The sequence below is a fragment of the Puma concolor genome, chromosome B1, assembly GCF_028749965.1.
Source record: "Puma concolor isolate L17-30 chromosome B1, mPumCon1.1.hap2, whole genome shotgun sequence".
NCBI lineage: Eukaryota > Metazoa > Chordata > Mammalia > Carnivora > Felidae > Puma > Puma concolor.
The window spans coordinates 40,599,524-40,618,946 of record NC_141670.1 but is presented as its reverse complement, the minus strand read 5'-3'; the positions used below and the strand labels follow the sequence as shown (position 1 = coordinate 40,618,946).

The 19,423-nt window shown below is 42.2% G+C and overlaps 1 protein-coding gene across 5 annotated transcripts in view; it reads left to right on the top strand.

Annotated features, from left to right (window-relative positions):
- The window catches only part of CHRNB3 (cholinergic receptor nicotinic beta 3 subunit), a 34,410-nt gene that overhangs the window by 2,060 nt on the left and 12,927 nt on the right, over positions 1–19,423 (top strand). For 2 of the 5 annotated variants that reach the window (XM_025921495.2, XM_086703584.1), the window contains exons 2-3: positions 7,468–7,619; positions 8,793–8,837. In XM_025921495.2, the coding sequence (XP_025777280.2) occupies positions 7,468–7,619; positions 8,793–8,837 (197 nt within the window). Of the gene's footprint in view, positions 1–7,446; positions 7,620–8,792; positions 8,838–19,423 lie in introns of all 5 variants that reach the window. The other 3 variants (XM_086703583.1, XM_086703582.1, XM_086703585.1) reach the window with 2 other exon arrangements.

The following is a 19,423-nucleotide window of genomic DNA, read 5'->3' as shown; positions in this document are numbered from 1 at the left end:
TTACCACATGGTGACATGTGTTTATTCATTCAATAAATATTTACTGAGGGTGTCCTGTATCCTAGGAATGATTCCAGCATGGGATATGAGAGAGGGGGAAAAACAAAATCATTCTAATAAATTCTCACGCTAGCAAGAATCCATTCAATATTTATTATTTGATTTCACCCTGAGGGTGAGCTCTATGTGTTGACAGCAGAAGCCAGCCTATTTGTGGTATGATTTTTTTGGACAGGCTGGTGACAATAGAAGGACAAAACCAAAATATACCAAAAAGTGTCAAAACAAAAAAAATGTGTCTCTCCCAACCATATTTGCTAAGGTTTAAAAGTCTTAATAACTTTTTTACTCTCTTAGCTAAGGATAAACAATGATGTTGTCTTCAATAAAACCATAAATAAGCATGTGAATTTTCACTGATTAAGTCTTATCAGTTATTTATACCTCAGCGTGCATGAACTTGTCAAAACTTTGCAGAAAGTGTTTTTTTTTTTTTATGTTGATTTTTGAGAGAGAGAGAGAGAAAGCATGAGTGAGGCAGGGGCAGAGAGCGAAGGAAACAGAGGATCCAAAGTGGGCTCAGCACTGACAGCAGACAGCCTGATGCAGGGCTTGATCTCATGAACCATGACATGAGCTGAAATCAAGAGTTGGACACTCAACTGACTGAGCCACCCAGATGTCCCAGAACGTGGGTTTTGATAATTGGGTGAGGAGAGACCAGAAAGTCTGAGAGCCTGAAGAAAGGAAAAGAAACGTGGTCAAGAAGAATAAAGAGGCCAGAACGTCAAGTTATAAGTTTCAAAGAAAATTTCTTTGCCTCAAGTTGGAACTGGGTACCTCATCCAAATCTCTCATGATTCCACTTATAGGGCTTGAGAGAGCCCTAACCTCCTCATGGGTAGTGAGTCCTGTCTAATCCCTTCATAGCTTCAGTTATCTTTACCCAGATGCCTCTTCTGTTGCAGTAAATGGCAGCCAGGAGCGATGTCCTCCAATCAATGGCACATCTTAAACATTGGCTCTTTTTTGTGTCTTCAGAATAGTAAATATTGGGCATTAATAGGTCATATTTTATGGGTGTTTCATGGACATAAAGCATGTGTGAGTTGGTAGGGGCTTACCAATCATCCACCATTTTATTGTTATTGGGAGAATTTAAATGCCTTGCTTAATGAAGATTGCCAAGGTTTGGAAACAAGACCAAAACTCATATATCTAAATCTGAGTCCAGTGGCTCTCAATGTTAAATAAATATTTGTTGGATTCTTGTTCTAACGAGTGACGAGTTTGGCAAGAGACTCCATGTCCAGAGCCAAGAGCAGAGTGCCCTCCTAGAGCACTTTCCCAGCCTGAGTTCCACATGGAGGAAATTACTGGAATCAGGCAGAGAGCTCCCCACCTGTCTGATCACTTGCATGTGCTCTCCCTCTTCTTGCCTTCCACCTGCAGAGTTGCTTACATCGTCCCAAGAGAAATATTTTGACAAAGAAAATGAGACAAAGATTAAATAGGGAGAGGAGAAAAATAAAGGGGGAGAATCGGGATTTAAGGGAGCAATGAAATTCCTTTTTACCAAAAGAAATGGTGACAAGCTGTAACAGGCAGCACACATCCTCTGAAGATGTGCATTAGACTAAGTGTGTGTGTTTGAGTATGAGTCTGTCGGGGTGTGTGTGTGTGTGTGTGTGTGTGTGTAAGGGGTGCAAAGCAAGACTTAATGCAAAGAAAGGGAGGGGACCATGGTCAAGTCTGAAGCAGGATTGCTCCCACTATAAAGCATTGGGTGTCCATCTCTAAGGAGAGTGACCTCAGTGCCCATTCAAGGGACACCAGGGCCAAGCCAGCTGCCAGGTCCCAACTGCAGTAGAGGGAGATTGAGTTGGATTATGGAATACCATCACCAACATTGAGTGTCAACGCCATCAAACAAATATTATCTGCGACCTGGTTTTAGAATATCATTCTTCCTAGGGGCGCCTGGGTGGCGCAGTCGGTTAAGCGTCCGACTTCAGCCAGGTCACGATCTCGCGGTCCGTGAGTTCGAGCCCCGCGTCGGGCTCTGGGCTGATGGCTCAGAGCCTGGAGCCTGTTTCCGATTCTGTGTCTCCCTCTCTCTCTGCCCCTCCCCCGTTCATGCTCTGTCTCTCTCTGTCCCAAAAATAAATAAACGTTGAAAAAAAAAATTTTTAAAGAATATCATTCTTCCTGGCAATAGATCGCTTTAAAGTAAAGTATTTTGGTAAATACAATGCTAACAACAACACAGTAACAAAAAAAAGCAATAACAACAAATTTATGTTCAAAGACATGAACACATCTGCCACTCATTAACTAGGTTGACCCTGAGTAAGTCACTGCCCCTCTTGGCACCCCAGGATCTTCATCTGTAGAATGAGGGACTTAGAACATCTTCAAAGTCCTTTCTAGCTCCATTGTCTTCACTTCGTCATCATTTCACTTGTCCTTCTTATTTAGTGCTGGTATTATTTATGAATACAAATGTTCTCCCATCCCTCCTTCATAAAGCGGGCTTTGGGAAATGCAAGAACCCACTCAGGGAGTCACTCAGCTTCCAAGAGCAGTTTGTTGACTTTGTCAGTGCATTGCTGAGATGTATCTTAGAATATTGATCTTGTCTAATTTATTTAAAATACAAGTCCATTTACAAAACTGGTTTACACACAGATTTTCAGGGATCCAGATATTCCTTAAAACAGATACCCCTTGTCCTAGAAATCCTGAGAACATCTGCGATTCTACATCCTCTAGATCAGTGAGCTGGGGTCACTCTGCCTCCTCCTCCCTCTGTGCACAGAAAGTGCCATTGGAGCTTTTGTGCGTTAACTCCTTCATTTGTTCTTTCCCCAAATATCACAAAGTATTTCTTGAGTCGCTAGTCTCAAAGAATCAACAGTGGAAACAATTTCCTTTCGTTATAATGTTCTATTTTGCAAGGACAAACTAGAAAATTTCCAGAGCTATCGTCTACATCTGCTTCAGTAACATCAATGACCTCAACTTTTATTTGGGGAAGTTCAGGAAGGTTGAAGATTTAGGCAGAAAGCATTAAAACTTTGGCTTTTTTTTTTTTTTTTTTTTTTTTTTGGTAAGATCTGTTTGGGTCTAGTCAGCTCAGTCTGCCATAACAAAATACCACAGACTGTGTGGCTGAACAGCAATTTATTTTCTCACGGTTCTGGAGCCTAGAAGTCCATGATCAAGGTGTCAGCAAAAATGGTCTCTGTGAGAATTCTCTTCCTGGCTTGTAAATAGCTGTCTTCTGGCAGCGTCTTTACCTGGCTTTTCCTCGTGCTTGCATGGGGAGAGAGAGCGCTCTCATGTCTCTTCCGCTTCTTATAAGACACCAGTCCTATTGATTTAGGGCCCCACACTGATGACTTCATTTAGCCTTAGATACCTCCTTATAGGCTCTGTCTCCAAATATAGTCACATTGGGGGTTAGGACTTCAACACAGGAATTTGAAGGCATACAAGTATTTAGTCCATAACGGCCAGTACAGATTTATGCTTTTTGTGCCTTGATTCAGACAACAGCTCACCCTCTGACATTGGCAACATGGGTCAAAACATACGAAGGTCCCTGAAAGAGCAAATCTGCTTATTTCCCTTTAGATCCCGACAAAGAGCAGGATCTAATCATTCTCACAGAGGGTACAGCTTTGAGGGTGGCAAGAGCTGGGGATTGTCAAGGTCATAATGTGTAAGTCTACCTCCCTGCAAACTGACAGTAAGATTTTCCTTCCAGGAAAGGGAGTTCAAAAGTACAATTTCTGTTCTCAGAATTATAATGGCTTAGAGTTGTCCAAGCTAAGAAGTCCGTGTGTGTGTGTGTGTGTGTGTGTGTGTGTGTGTGTGTGTGTGTTGGTTCAGACGTTATTCAGTTGTTCTCACCCTTCCTGGAGTGTCTCCATCCATTGTGAGGTGGTGTCTTAAGTAAATTGTTTTCACTGGGCTGAACTGGGACACAAGGGCTTTTGGGGAAGGGCAGTGCCGTTGGGTTCTTGGCCACTAGGACTACACTCAGATTCGTGTAACAATGGCCATAAGAGCCTATCCAAAAGGGAAGATTGTTTTTCTCACACACCAAGAAATTTGGAGGCGAGCGGTCCTGGGCTGGTTGATGGTCCTATAGTGCTATCAGGGTCCCGCGCTCTGTCTGCCCTTCTATTCTGCCATCTTATGTGTGTAGCTTTCATCAGGCTTGTGAGATACCTGGGTGGCCAGATCCCTAGATGCCATGTTCTACCTCTAGGCAGGAAGAAAAGGGAGCAAAGGGTGAAAGATGAAAGGTGAAATGTGCATATTGGACCAAGTCCATCCTCTTCAACAGTATTTCCTACAAACCTCACCCTGTGGCTTCTGTTTGGATTTAAGTGGCATGTATATATCGTATGGCCATCCCTAGCTGTAAGGGGCCTGAGAAGGGAACATTTTAAGCTGGCACCATTCAATTCTGAGTAAACATAGCATCCGTTACTGAAAAAGAAAGGGTAAGTGGCTGTTGAGCAGGGAACCAGCAGTCACTGTCATGGTGCCCACGCAACAATATTCTCCTGCCAGGGGAGGCCGAGGGAGGACAGCTGTGACCCCCTGCTTCTCTCCCCTCCAGACAAATTCAGCTCTGGCCCAAATTCTCCAAACACCACTCAGCAAAGTAGCTCACTATGTTGCTGCACAAGGGTGTGCTCAGCAGCCATGATGTGCCAGGCCCCATGGAGCTGGGAGACAGAAGTAAGAAAGGTTTCATGAAGCTGGCATTTTCCAATGGGGCAGACAGACAATAGACAAAGAAACATACAATATGTTCCAGTGCTCCCATGCAAGATAAAGCATCATTTAAGGGGATAAAGTGTGAGGAGGGATTTTAGATTGTGTAACCCAGAAGGACCTTTCAAGGAGATGACATTTGAGCAAAGATGGGACAAAATGAAGGAATGAGCATGGATTCCTCTTCAGGGCAAGAGTCTTCCCCAAACAGAAGCCTACAGGCATGTTCTAGAAAGAGCAGATGGACCTGAAGCTCTGGGGAGGAGGGGTGAGGGCAGAGTGGGAGAGGGTAGGGGCCATACAAGAGCCTGGGAAACCATGGCAAGGATGTGAGATGTCTGTCTGCGTTTGATGGGAAGCCATTTGTAGGATTTGGGCAGGAACTTACATAAACCTCTTCTGCCTTTAAGAGCTGGTTCCATCTGCTGAGCAGGAAATGAACTGTAAAAGGGGCAAGAGTGGAAGGCAGGAAGAAGGAGCACAAGAATCCAAGAGAGATGATGGAACTTGTGACTCAGGTGGTACCAGTGGAGATGGTGGGAAAGAATCAGAGTTATGATGTATTTTGAAGGAAGTTAAGACCAGATGTGGGGTAGGGAATTCGTGAAGTTTAGCCTGAGCAGGTGAACACTCCATCCCTCAGGAGGCTTCGGGGAATTTCAACTCCTACCTTCCCTCCATTTCCAGTAAGGTTTTGCAGAGTGCTGTCCTGGCAGCCACCCAGCTGACCTGCTCCTTCGTGCTGCTCTGCTTGTTAAGAACTGAAGTATCAAAGTTTGAGAACAGTTAGCTTTTTTTTTTCCAGTTTATTTATTTATTTTGAGAGAGCAAGGGGGAGGGAAGGGGGGAAGGGGCAGAGAGAGAGGGAGAGAGAGAATCCCAAAGAGGCTTTGTGCTGTGCACAAAGATCACGTGAGATCACGACCTGAGCCGAAATCAAGAGTCCAATGCTTAACCGACTGAGCCGCCCAGGCTCCCTGATAACAGTTAGCTTTTCAGATAACTAAGCACAAACATAAGCTCTCTCCATCACTCATTTGCATTTTCATATATTTTTGGAACATAAGAGAAAGGGGTGGGAGCAGCCCGAGTATGTAACCCATCTTATTGACACCTCTGTTTACCCCTAGGAGCATTACGAGTGGGTTTCAAACTTCCAGTTACAATTATAAATAAAAAATAAGTAAGTCACAGAGATGAAAAGTACAGCATAGGGAATATAGTCAATAAGACAGTAATAACATTGTTTGGTGACAAATCGTAATTGCACTTACTATGATGAGCACTGAGTATTGTACATAATTGTTGAATCATTATGTTGTATACCTGAAATTAATATACTACTGTAGGCTATTTATGGTTCAATTTTTTTAAAAAAAGGGTGCATTTTGAATTGCTACTCCCTTAGTAAAGTGAAGTTCTCGTGTACATACTAGGAATGTTTGCTCTTCTTCCTGCTAAGAATCTTTGGGTTTTACTGGGTAAACTTCAGGGTGTCTTGTACATGATCATTGCCCATCATGTGTCACTCAGCAGAAGAAAAGGTTTCCTACGGTAAGCCATACAGTGCAGAATGAGTTGTTGTAGGAGATTAATAGGGCACTGGATATATGAAGAAAGGGGCTATATCTAAAACAGCAATAATAACAGCACCTGGGTGGCACAGTCCATTAAGCATCCAACTTTTGATCTCATGGTTCATGAGTTTGAGCCCCCTGTGGGGCTCTGCACTGAGCATGGCGCCTGCTTGGGATTCTCTCTCTCCCTCGCTCTCTGCTTCTCCCATGCTCATTCTCTCTCAAAGTAAATAAGTAAACTTAAAAAAAAAAAAAACAGCAACAATAAAGCTGCCATGTTTTATGTTTGATAGCATAATACTGAAAAGAAACAAAACGTATCTCTAGACTGCCTTCCTAGACCATTTCTTCAGCCTGAGGGTCAAAGCTTGAAGTTGGGGTGTTTCTTGGGCTCTCAGACATGTAGGGGCGGAGAGGAGTATTAGAACCTGGTTCTTGACCAGGGAGTCTTTGTAAGGGAAGACTTCGTCAGGAGGAAGGAAAAAGAACAGCACAGGGGATGTGGTAGGTGCTCAGTGGATATGTGTGCTCAATGGATACGTGCCAAATGCATTAAAAATGGCCCTGACGTATTCCTGTCATTGGATTATTCATTAAATAGATATAAAATAAGCATGTGCTGTGGGCTGGCACTAGTCTAGGTGCTGGATAAACATCATCAAATAAAATGGATACCATGTCTGCCATCATGGAGCTCAAGGGAAGGACAGATGATGAGAGGTATACAACACATTGTGGTAAGGACATGATGGAGCCGGATAGGGTGCGGTAGTGGACTATAGCACAGGGGCAGAGACCATGTCTGTAAGGAGGTGGCATCTCAGGTGAGATGTGAGGTCGAGGGTAAGGGGGTGGCTGTGGGTGATTGTTTGGGGATCAAGGTGCTGACCTCATGGTGGGAAAATCCCATGAGAGAGCAAAGCTCTGGGTAAAGCATAGAATCTACTTTCAGCCATGTGTTGTGGGCATGGGGAATGGTTAGGGAACCCCTGTATATGCAAAGCTGCCTTTGCTGAACACCTGAAGGTTCAGGCCACAGGATGCTAAACCAGCCATTATACTTTTCCCATTAATTCAGGTTTCGCTCATGATCTTACAGCTGCTGCAGGATTCAGTTCAATTGCTGAAAATGAAGACGCCCTCCTCAGACGCTTATTCCAAGGTTATCAGAAATGGGTTCGTCCTGTATTAAATTCTAATGACACCATAAAAGTATATTTTGGATTGAAAATATCTCAGCTCGTGGATGTGGTGAGTAATCCTTGGCACTAAGCTAAAAAGAACATGCATTCCTTAACCTGTTTGTGAATCTAAGACTTTATTTTGTTTTCTTTCCCCGTGTCTACCATTTCAATTTTAAAAATAACTTACTGTGAGAGAAAATCTGCCCCAAGAGGCCAGTGAAATGACCCGAGGAAGGAATGAGAAGTGCTGGGGAGTAAATTTTCATTGCGGCACTATGAGTGCACACCTCTTTGCTGGGGGATGGATATGGTTGTTAAGACAGACATTGTCCCTGGCGGGTTTGCTGAGAACCAGGATGAGCACCCAGGGAGAACAGAGGAGATGGAGAGAAGAGAGAACTGAGCCGAGGGCTCATTAGTGTCCCCTGGGCTGATTCGGTGTCACCCGAACTGCGTGAGGGCTGGCAGGGGTGTCTACAGGGAGAGAGGGCAGATGCTGCCAGCACCCCCGTGAGCGCCTGGTGACTCATCACCCTCCTGAATCCCCTCAGGATTCCACCTGTTCCCCTGACACCACCCAGACCTTAACATTCTCTGCTCATTTTCCTGTTGGGCTCCCACTTCTGACATGATTGCGTTCCTGGGAAACCAGTGAACGTTAAGCCAGTTCTGCAAAGTCATTCTGGTGCGGTCCCCAAAGTCCCAGAATAATCGTCTCCTGTTTCCTAAATCCCCTGCCCTACCAGTTGCACACTCACCTACCTCAGCTGACTCAATGCCCAAGGATTCCTTCTAGAAAATCATGCAAAACCGATCTCTGATTTAACTAATATTCATTCTTACTTTGCGGCCTTACCATACTTTCTGGGTTATGCAATTAAAAAAATTTTTTTTTATTTGAGAGAGAGAGAGAGAGAGAGAGCAAGTCAGGAAGAGGGGCAGAGGGAGAAAAAGAGAGAATCCCAAGCAGACTCCACACACAGCACAGAGCCTGATGCAGGACTTGGTCCCACGACCCTGGGATCATGACCTGAGCTGAAATCAAGAGTCAGACACTCAACCAACTAAGACACACAGGCACCCCTGGGTTATGCGATTTTGGATAAATATCACCATAATGAGCTGCTATTTGCTTTAATTATTATTTTTTATTTTAAGCAAAGGGAGGTCTTTCTGACAAAATAAATCTAAAGACTTCACTTAATTTGAATTTACATTTTTCTAATTGCCATTTTCTTAGGATGAAAAGAATCAACTGATGACAACAAATGTGTGGCTCAAACAGGTAACTGTCAATCCAAGCATGATATCTGCTAACCTAATTATTTCCATTCTTTTCTATTTAGAAAGACTCTAAATAATATTTGAAAAATAATTATCTTACACAGCATATTGGGTTCCTCAGTAAGATATCTGGGAATGGTTAGGAAGGGTCTATTACTTTTCATTTCCTTTTGCAAGAGTGGGAGAGCTGGTCCTGGAGGCTCAAAAGCATGCCCCAAGCAGACTCTGACACGGAGGCCTGGGCCCACTCCCTGGCTACTTGGAGTAAGTGGGGAAAGATTGCAGAGCGCAGTTCCCCCACCCCACCCCCCTGCTTCCTGCACCCCTCCCCCCTCCGTTTAGGGCACTGCAACTGGAGCAGGCAACCAGGGATCTTAAACTGTCCTTCATCCCCACCGGTCCTCTGCAGGATGACTCTTCCCCTAATGTTTCCTCTCGCTCCCTTTCTAGAAAGAGAAAACAGGTAGGACAGAACAAAGTGAATTTCAGAACAAAGTAAAGCCTGAAACAAAATAATGAATACATATTTTCCTGGTATAACTAAAAAGGCATTTGTTTTTTGTTTTTAATTTTTTAATGTTTGTTTTTGAGATTGAGAGAGACAGAGCATGAGTGCGGCAGGGGCAGAGAGAGAGGGAGACACAGAATCCCAAGCAGGCTTCAGGCTCTGAGCTGTCAGCACAGAGCCTGACATGGGGCTCAAACTCATGAACCACAAGATCATGACCTGAGCTGAAGTCGGACGCTTAACTGACTGAGCCACCCACGTGCCCCAAAAGGCATTTGTTTTTAAAAGAGGGAACACAAGGAGGAGAGAGAGAGAGAGAGAGAGAAAGCAAGTAGGCTCCACACCCAGCATGGAGACGCGAGGCTCAATCTCACAACTCCGAGATCATGATCCAAGCAGAAATAGACACTTAAGACTTAGCCACCAAGGCACTCCCTCACCCCTGCTTAAACTCACGACCATGAGATTAAGACCTGAGCTGAGATCAAGAGTCGGAGGCCTAACCGACCGAGCCCCCCAGGCACCCCTAAAAAAAGCATTTTGAATTATTTTTAGCTCTCTGCTTAGATGATTGCTTTTAGCTTGATTACAGCCTGTTTCCTAAGCATCTGTTCAGAGGGGCTTGACCTAAAGTTGTCAGGGAATAACTACCCTTCAAAGCCTACTTTTGCATATGTGACATAAAGGACAAAATACTGACACTTCTTTGAAAGGAGGTGAGAAGTTTGGTTTCATTTGTTGTTTTTTTGTTGTTATTGTTATTAGCAATTACTCGTTTTTCACTGAATGTCCAGCTATGGCTTATTCTCCCACAGACTTCAAATCTTCCTGGTGAGGATGTCCTAAATATCTCACTTGATGTTAACATACATACATAATATTTTTTGTTTGTTTATATTAAAGTAAGTTAATTACCTATTCAAGTTCAGGAGACATTGTTCAGTTCTGCTAATGGTTTATAGGAACAGTGGGTGGAGATTGTAGGAAGATTCCCTTGTCTTCATTTAGTGTCATTATATATCTCCCACCCAAAAACTTTAGTCAGAGCTACAGAATTACTACCATTTTTACTAGTCTCTAGTCTTCCGATTTTTAAACTGGTAGGTATGTTAGCAAGTTATGAAACGAATCTGCGTATTATTTTACATGCAAATAAAAAATGGCCAGAAGAGGGGCGCCTGGGTGGTTCAATCAGTTAAGCACCTGGCTCTTGACTTCGGCTCAGGTCATGATATCACGGTTTGTGAGTTTGAGCCTGAGCCAGGCTGTGTGCTGGCAGCTCGGAGCCTGCTTGGGATTTTCTCTCTCTCCCTCTCTCTCTGCCCCTCCTCTGCTTGTGCTCTGCTTCTCTCTTTCTCTCTCAAAATAAATAAATAAACATGAAAAAAGAATTTTAAATCCAGGAGAAAATAATAAGCAAGTAATGTGGATATAAAAATATTTATTTATTTATTTATTTTTAAAACTTTCTAAATCATAAATATTTTTTTTAATATATGAAATTTATTGTCAAATTGGTTTCCATACAACACCCAGTGCTCGTCCCAAAAGATGCCCTCTCAATGCCCATCACCTACCCTTCCCTCCCTCCCACCCACCTCCCCATCACCCCTCAGTTTATTCTCAGTTTTTTGTTTTTTTTTTTAATTTTTTTTTTCAACGTTTTTATTTATTTTTGGGACAGAGAGAGACAGAGCATGAACGGGGGAGGGGCAGAGAGAGAGGGAGACACAGAATCGGAAACAGGCTCCAGGCTCTGGGCTAGCCCAGAGCCTGACGCGGGGCTCGAACTCACGGACCGCGAGATCGTGACCTGGCTGAAGCCGGACGCTTAACCGACTGCGCCACCCAGGCGCCCCTATTTTCAGTTTTTAAGAGTCTCTTATGCTTTGGCTCTCTCCCACTCTAACCTCATTTTTTTTTCCTTCCCCTCCCCCATGGGTTTCCGTTAAGTTTCCCAGGATCCACATAAGAGTGAAAACATATGGTATCTGTCTTTCTCTGTATGGCTTATTTCACTTAGCATCACACTCTCCAGTTCCATCCACATTGCTACAAACGGCCATATTTCATTCTTTCTCATTGCCGTGTAGTACTCCATTGTGTATATAAACCACAATTTCTTTATCCATTCATCAGTTGATGGACATTTAGGCTCTTTCCATAATTTGGCTATTGTTGAGAGTGCTGCTATAAACATTGGGGTACAAGTGCCCCTATACATCAGTACTCCTGTACCCCTTGGGTAAAGTCCTAGCAGTGCTATTGCTGGGTCATAGGGTAGGTCTATTTTTAATTTTTTGAGGAACCTCCACACTGTTTTCCAGAGTGGCTGCACCAATTTGCATTCCCACCAACAGTGCAAGAGGGTTCCCGTTTCTCCACATCCTCTCCATCCTCTATAGTCTCCTGATTTGTTCATTTTGGCCACTCTGACTGGCATGAGGTGATATTTGAGTGTGGTTTTGATTTGTATTTCCCTGATGAGGAGCGATGTTGAGCATCTTTTCATGTGCCTGTTGGCCATCTGGATGTCTTCTTTAGAGAAGTGTCTATTCATATTTTCTGCCCATTTCTTCACTGGATTATTTGTTTTTTGGGTGTGGAGTTTGGTGAGCTCTTTATAGATTTTGGATACTAGCCCTTTGTCCGATATGTCATTTGCAAATATCTTTTCCCATTCCATTGGTTGCCTTTTAGTCTTGTTGATTGTTTCCTTTGCTGTGCAAAAGCTTTTTATCTTCATGAGGTCCCAATAGTTCATTTTTGCTTTTAATTCCCTTGCCTTTGGGGGATGTGTCAAGTAAGAAATTGCTGCGGCTGAGGTCAGAGAGGTCTTTTCCTGCTTTCTCCTCTAGGGTTTGGATGGTTTCCTGTCTCACATTCAGGTCCTTTATCCATTTTGAGTTTATTTTTGTGAATGGTGTAAGAAAGTGGTCTAGTTTCATTCTTCTGCATGTTGCTGTCCAGTTCTCCCAGCACCATTTGTTAAAGAGACTGTCTTTTTTCCATTGGATGTTCTTTCTTGCTTTGTCAAAGATGAGTTGACCATACTTCTGTGGGTCTAGTTCTGGGGTTTCTATTCTATTCCATTGGTCTATGTGTCTGTTTTTGTGCCAATACCATGCTGTCTTGATGATCACAACTTTGTAGTAGAGGCTAAAGTCTGGGATTGTGATGCCTCCTGCTTTGGTCTTCTTCTTCAAAATTACTTTGTCTATTCGGGGCCTTTTGTGGTTCCATATGAATTTTAGGATTGCTTGTTCTAGCTTCGAGAAGAATGCTGGTGCAATTTTGATTGGGATTGCTTGAATGTGTAGATAGCTTTGGGTAGTATTGACATTTTGACAATATTTATTCTTCCAATCCATGAGCACGGAATGTTTTTCCATTTCTTTATATCTTCTTCAATTTCCTTCATAAGCTTTCTATAGTTTTCAGCATACAGATCTTTTACATCTTTGGTTAGATTTATTCCTAGGTATTTTATGCTTCTTGGTGCAATTGTGAATGGGATCAGTTTCTTTATTTGTCTTTCTGTTGCTTCATTATTAGTGTATAAGAATGCAACTGATTTCTGTACATTGATTTTCTATCCTGCGACTTTGCTGAATTCATGTATCAGTTCTAGCAGACTTTTCGTGGAGTCTATCGGGTTCTCCATGTATATTATCATGTCATCTGCAAAAAGTGAAAGCTTGACTTCATCTTTGCCAATTTTGATGCCTTTGATTTCCTTTTGTTGTCTGATTGCTGATGCTAGCACTTCCAACACTATGTTAAACAACAGCGGTGAGAGTGGACATCCCTGTCGTGTTCCTGATCTCAGGGGGAAAGCTCTCAGTTTTTCCCCATTGAGGATGATATTAGCTGTGGGCTTTTCATAAATGGCTTTCATGATGTTTAAGTATGTTCCTTCTATCCCGACTTTCTCGAGGGTTTTTATTAAGAAAGGATGCTGAATTTTGTCAAATGCTTTTTCTGCATCGATTGACAGGATCATATGGTTCTTTTCTTTTATTAATGTGATGTATCACGTTGGTTGATTTGTGAATGTTGAACCAGCCCTGCATCCCAGGAATGAATCCCACTTGATCATGGTGAATAATTCTTTTTATAAGCTGTTGAATTTGATTTTCTAGTATCTTATTGAGAATTTTTGTATCCATATTCATCAGGGATATTGGCCTGTAGTTCTCTTTTTTTACTGTATCTCTGTCTGGTTTAGGAATCAAAGTAATACTGGCTTCATAGAATGATTCTGGAAGTTTTGCTTCCCTTTCTATTTTTTGGAATAGCTTGAGAAGGATAGGTATTATCTCTGCTTTAAATGTCTGGTAGAATTCCCCTGGGAAGCCATCTGGTCCTGGACTCTTATTTGTTGGGAGATTTTTGATAACTGATTCAATTTCTTCGCTGGTTATGGGTCTGTTCAAGCTTTCTATTTCCTCCTGTTTGAGTTTTGGAAGTGTGTGGGTGTTTAGGAATTTGTCCATTTCTTCCAGGTTGTCCAGTTTGTTGGCATATAATTTTTCATAGTATTCCCTGATAATTGCTTGTATTTCTGAGGGATTGGTTGTAATAGTTCCGTTTTCATTCATGATTCTATCTATTTGGGTCATCTCCCTTTTCTTTTTGAGAAGCCTGGCTAGAGGTTTATCAATTTTGTTTATTTTTTCAAAAAACCAAGTCTTGGGGCGCCTGGGTGGCTCAGTCGGTTAAGTGTCCGACTTCAACACAGGTCACGATCTTGCAGTCTGTGAGTTCGAGCCCCGCGTCGGGCTCTGGGCTGATGGCTCAGAGCCTGGAGCCTGCTTCGGATTCTGTGTCTCCCTCTCTCTCTGCCACTCCCCCATTCATGCTCTGTCTCTCTCTGTCTCAAGAATAAATAAACGTTAAAAAAAATTTAAAAAAAAAACCAACTCTTGGTTTCATTGATCTGCTCTACAGTTTTTTTAAATTCTATATTGTTTATTTCTGCTCTGATCTTTATTATTTCTCTTCTGCTGCTGGGTTTAGGGTGTCTTTGCTGCTCTGCTTCTATTTCCTTTAGGTGTCCTGTTAGATTTTGTATTTGGGATTTTTCTTGTTTCTGGAGATAGGCCTGGATTGCAACGTATTTTCCTCTCAGGACTGCCTTTGCTGCATCCCAAAGCGTTTGGATTGTTGTATTTTCATTTTCGTTTGTTTCCATATATTTTTAAATTTCTTCTCTAATTGCCTGGTTGACCCATTCAGTCTTTAGTAGGGTGTTCTTTAACCTCCATGCTTTTGGAGGTTTTCCAGACTTTTTCCTGTGGTTGATTTCAAGCTTCATCGCATTGTGGTCTGAAAGTATGCATGGTATGATATCAATTCTTGTATATTTATGAAGGGCTGTTTTGTGACCCAGTATGTGATCTATCTTGGAGAATGTTCCATGTGCACTCGAGAAGAAAGTATATTCTGTTGCTTTGGGATGCAGAGTTCTAAATATATCTGTCAGGTCCATCTGATCCAATGTATCATTCAGGGCCTTTGTTTCTTTATTGACCGTGTGTCTAGATGATCTATCCATTGTTGTCAATGGGGTATTAAAGTCCCCTGCAATTACCACATTCTTGTCAATAAGGTTCCTTATGTTTGTGAGTAATTGTTTTATATATTTGGGGGCTCCTGTATTCGGCGCATAGACATTTATAATTATTAGTTCTTCTTGATGGATAGACCCTGTAATTATTATATAATGACCTTCTTTATCTCTTGTTACAGCCTTTAATTTAAAGTCTAGTTTGATATAAGTATGGCTACTCCAGCTCTCTTTTGACTTCCATTATAAAAATACGATTTAAATAAGCATATTTTTTCTATGTACCCGTCTCTTTCCTCAGCGATGTATTCCACGTTTGCAAGTTACAGGCTGTGGAATTCACAGGTATTTTGAATTAATAAAAATCAGTAAGAAGTGTTGTATTCGGGCTTGTGGGGGAGAGAATAAAAACTTTTAAAGTGCAGATAGGTTTAAGAAGTTAACAGAAATAAAACAAAAAAACCTTTCACTGCTTCACACACATGCCCTTCTCCAACTGCTCCTTGAGATTAAACTTTTATTAATCTTTCACATAAAACAGTGGTCCAGGGGCTCTTGGCCTTTAATATTAGTACTTTTCACTTTTCTTGAGGTTTTGAAAACATGAGTTCATTTCAGTGAGAGACAACAAGAAGTCACAGCTCCTCTGACCTTAGCCACGACTTTGGAAATGACTTCCAGCAAAGTTAGGCCACCAGCATCATCGTGGCCTGGTGAATGCCTCCAGGTCAACACAGAGTCAAAACCTAAAAATCTCCAATACCCAAAACAGAGCAAGAGAAATCGTAGGAGTGGGGCAAGCTGACACTCACAAAAGCCAGCCTGCTGACTTAGGTTCCATTTTTTAGAAGTCGCAATAATACTAGACTTTTTCTCAATAAAGTATAGTGGCACACAGTGTCACATTAGTTTCAGGTGTACAGCATCATAATTCGACAAGCCTATACCTTATGCTATGTTCACAAATGCAGCTACCGTCTGTCACCATGCAAAGCTATTACAGTACCATTGACCATATTCCCCATGCTGTACTTTTTATCCCCGTGACTTATTCATTCCATAACTGGAAGTCTGTATCTCCTACACTGCTTCACCCTTTTTGCCTAACCCCCCCCCCCACCCCCCTCCCCTCAGGCAACCATCACTTTGTTCTCTGGATCTGGATCTGTTTCAGCTTTTTTGTTTGTTCGTTTTTTAGATTCCACATATAAGTGAAATCACATGGTATTTGTCTCTCTCCATCTGATTTATTTCACTTAGCATTATACTCTCAAGTCCACCATGTAGCAAGACCTCATTCTTTTTTATGGCCGAGTAATATTCCATTGTGTATATATACCACACCTTCTTTATCTATTCATTTATTGATTGACCTTTGGGTTTCCATATCTTGGCCATTGTAAATAATGTTGCAATAAACATAGGGGTGCATATATCTTTTTAAATTAGTGTTTTCATTTTCTTTGGGTAAATACCTGATCATCCGATACTTCTATTTTTAATTTTTTGAGGAACCTCCACACTGTTTTCCACAGTGGCTGCACTAGTTTACATTTCTACCAACAGTGCATGAGGGTTCCCTTTTTTCCACATCCTCACCAGTACTTGCTATTTCTTGTCTATTTAATTTTAGCCAGAGAATAATGGACTTTTATTGCATTTGATTTGCAAAAGGTTGTCATCTCTCTTCTCTCATTTACATTTCTCAACCACTCGGAATTAGCAAGGCAGGTATCACATTACCCCTGCCTACAGAGACAGAAGGTTCTAGTGATTGATCTGGCTGGAATCTCGGTTCCCCGGTTGTGGTCTTCTCTGCTGTATCCAGCCTCTGCACTAAACATTAATCCCTGCTTCTGAATCATGGGAAAAGCCAAAGTATGAGAAACCTCTGTGCATTTCATTGAACCACAGAGAATATTATCATAGCTATCCTGCTCGCACAGATTGGATTGGGAGTGCAATGTCATGTATATGCCACGTATGGCACAAACACTATGGGAGCAAAAAGGAAAGATGAACTCTACAGCATGGTGGCAGGCAGGGAGGCTGCATGGAATAGGAGGCACTTAACTCCATCAGGCTGTGATCTACATTTTTATTTTTTAATTTTTAAATTCTTATTTATTTATTACAGTTTATTTATTTTGAGAGAGAGAAAGAGGGAGAGCATGAGTGCACATGTGTGAGTAGGGGAGGGGCAGAGAGAGAGGGAGAGAGAGAATCCTAAGCAGGCTCTGCTCTGTCAGCACAGAGCCTGACAAGGAGCCCGACACAGGGCCCAAAATCACAAACCTGTCTGATGACCTGAGCGGAAATCAATAGTTGGATGCTTAACCAACTAAGCCACGCTGGCACCCCACTTTTTTTTTAAGATTTTATTTTTAAGTGATCTGTACACCCAACATGGGGCTCGAACCCACAACTTGAGATCAAGAGTTGTACACTCCACCGACTGAGCCAACCAGGCTCCCCTAGCTCTTTAAAACTAAAAAGGTAAAAGAAAGATAAAGGATAAAAGAAAAGAGATGGTAAAAACAAGATAAAAATGATGTTAAAAAAAAAGCTACTATTGGTGTTACACACAGATCTCAGTTTCAGAGTAGCTAATAATCATACCTAAGATTTATTGAGCACTTCCTAAGTGCTGGGTTGTTCTGCTTGGGTTGTCATAGGAATGAACTCCTGTAATTCTCACAGCCGCCTATGAGGTAGGTTCTAGGATGAATTGAACTGACTTGGCTAAGGTTAGGCATTGTTAAGTGAAGTCTGGCTAACGTGGAGAAATCCTCCCTTGCCTCAGACGAGGGAGCTGATGGAAGATGTCCAGTTCTTCTCTTAGCGCTGCTCCTGTGGAGACTAGTTCCTAGTCCTTGGCTTTCCATGTCTCAACCGCTGGGACATCTGATGGTCTAGAAGGGCATTTAGGAGAAAATGAAGTAAGGATTCACTCGATCTGCCATTCATTCCACAGGGTCTATTGAGAGCCTGCCAGATGTCAGCAACGCTGCTAGATCCCGGGGAAGAAGAAGAGTAAAATACAGCCCTGCCTTCAAGGAGAGGACATAGTGTTAGTTGTGTAAAAAATAATGACTGTAATATGATAAACACCATAAGGAAAATCTACATAAATACTGTGTCATTACACAAATGACAGTGAGACAGGGAGAAAATCAGGGAGAGCTTCCAAGGGAGGAGATATTTAAGTTAGGTCTTACAGGAGCTATAGAAGTTCTGCAAGCCAGAAAGGTGCAGAAGTCATGAGCTTTTCCCAAGCACAGAACTACCCCAATCTCACACCAGAGCAAACTGACAGGAAACTCTCTCCAGTCACCCCCGTATACCTCGCTCAAAATAAAGACAAAAGTGATAAAAGCCTCTCCTTTTCTCCTGTCCCTCTCAGACACGGAAAGATGCTCCCTGATTCATATCACAGAGAGAATAAAATTCTACCTACTTAGGAGAAAATCACATCTCAGGGCAGCTTCCACAACTGAAATGCTTGTTCTTTTGTTTTTGTTTTTTTTTAAATGCAGTTCTTCTGTCTTGTCCGCTATTTCCGTTACTTTCCTCTGGTATATTTAGACATTTTTCCTCCATCCTCTCAACCAAAGACCTTTGTCAAGCACAAATTTAGCGACATCCTGAGAAAGTCCTCTATGGGGAGCTATTTTTATTTTATTGATTTTATTTTGGAAACTCATTTGTCTCCCTCCTTCCTACTTCCAGAGAGTAATCAAAACCCTATAAATCATAAATAGATTATTAACACCAACTCACTAAGACTACACAAGAAAGTACTTAGTGCCAAGTTTAGGAAAACTGCACTGCAAGCACCTTAAAGGTAATGGAAAAATGAAACCACCCTTTCTTTACTGATAAAGAGTTGAGCCCTTGGCCTAAATATTATCATGTGAATAATTACTATGACAACAGATGTCAAATTCACTCACCCAAGAAGCATTTACTGAGCACCTACTATGCACTGGGCACAGTGTAACATGCTGGGCTAGTCACTGTTGGGCGTACGCACCAATAGGACAGTAAGATTCTGAGTAGCTGAGAAGAGTTTTCTGTTCTACCCCCCTTGTCTTCCCGAGGAAAATAAAACCACCTGAATGTCTGCCAAGGCCAACATCTCAAACTAGCCTTGTTTCTCCAACAGCTGATTCCTGTTTTAGATCAACAAAAAGTTTAGCAAACACATGAAGGCTTTATGGGATAGATCCCTGGAGCTAGTCTTTGAGAAGAAATCAGAAACCAACCTGCTATCGAAGGGACAGCCTTGCTGTAAAGGTCAGGGAGATCTTCCCAAAGTCTGATCATTTTCCACAACTTGCAATGGCATGTTTTCAAGTCTGTGGATTTATCTCTGACCTTCTTTCCTCAGCATCTTCTTTTCCTTTTTTCTCTACAGCCTCACTCTGGCCTTAGCAAAGGAGGCAAGCTTGGTCTTCTTGGTCAAGTGGACCCTGAGGAAGAACTGAGCAGGAATTAGGAGTTAGGAATC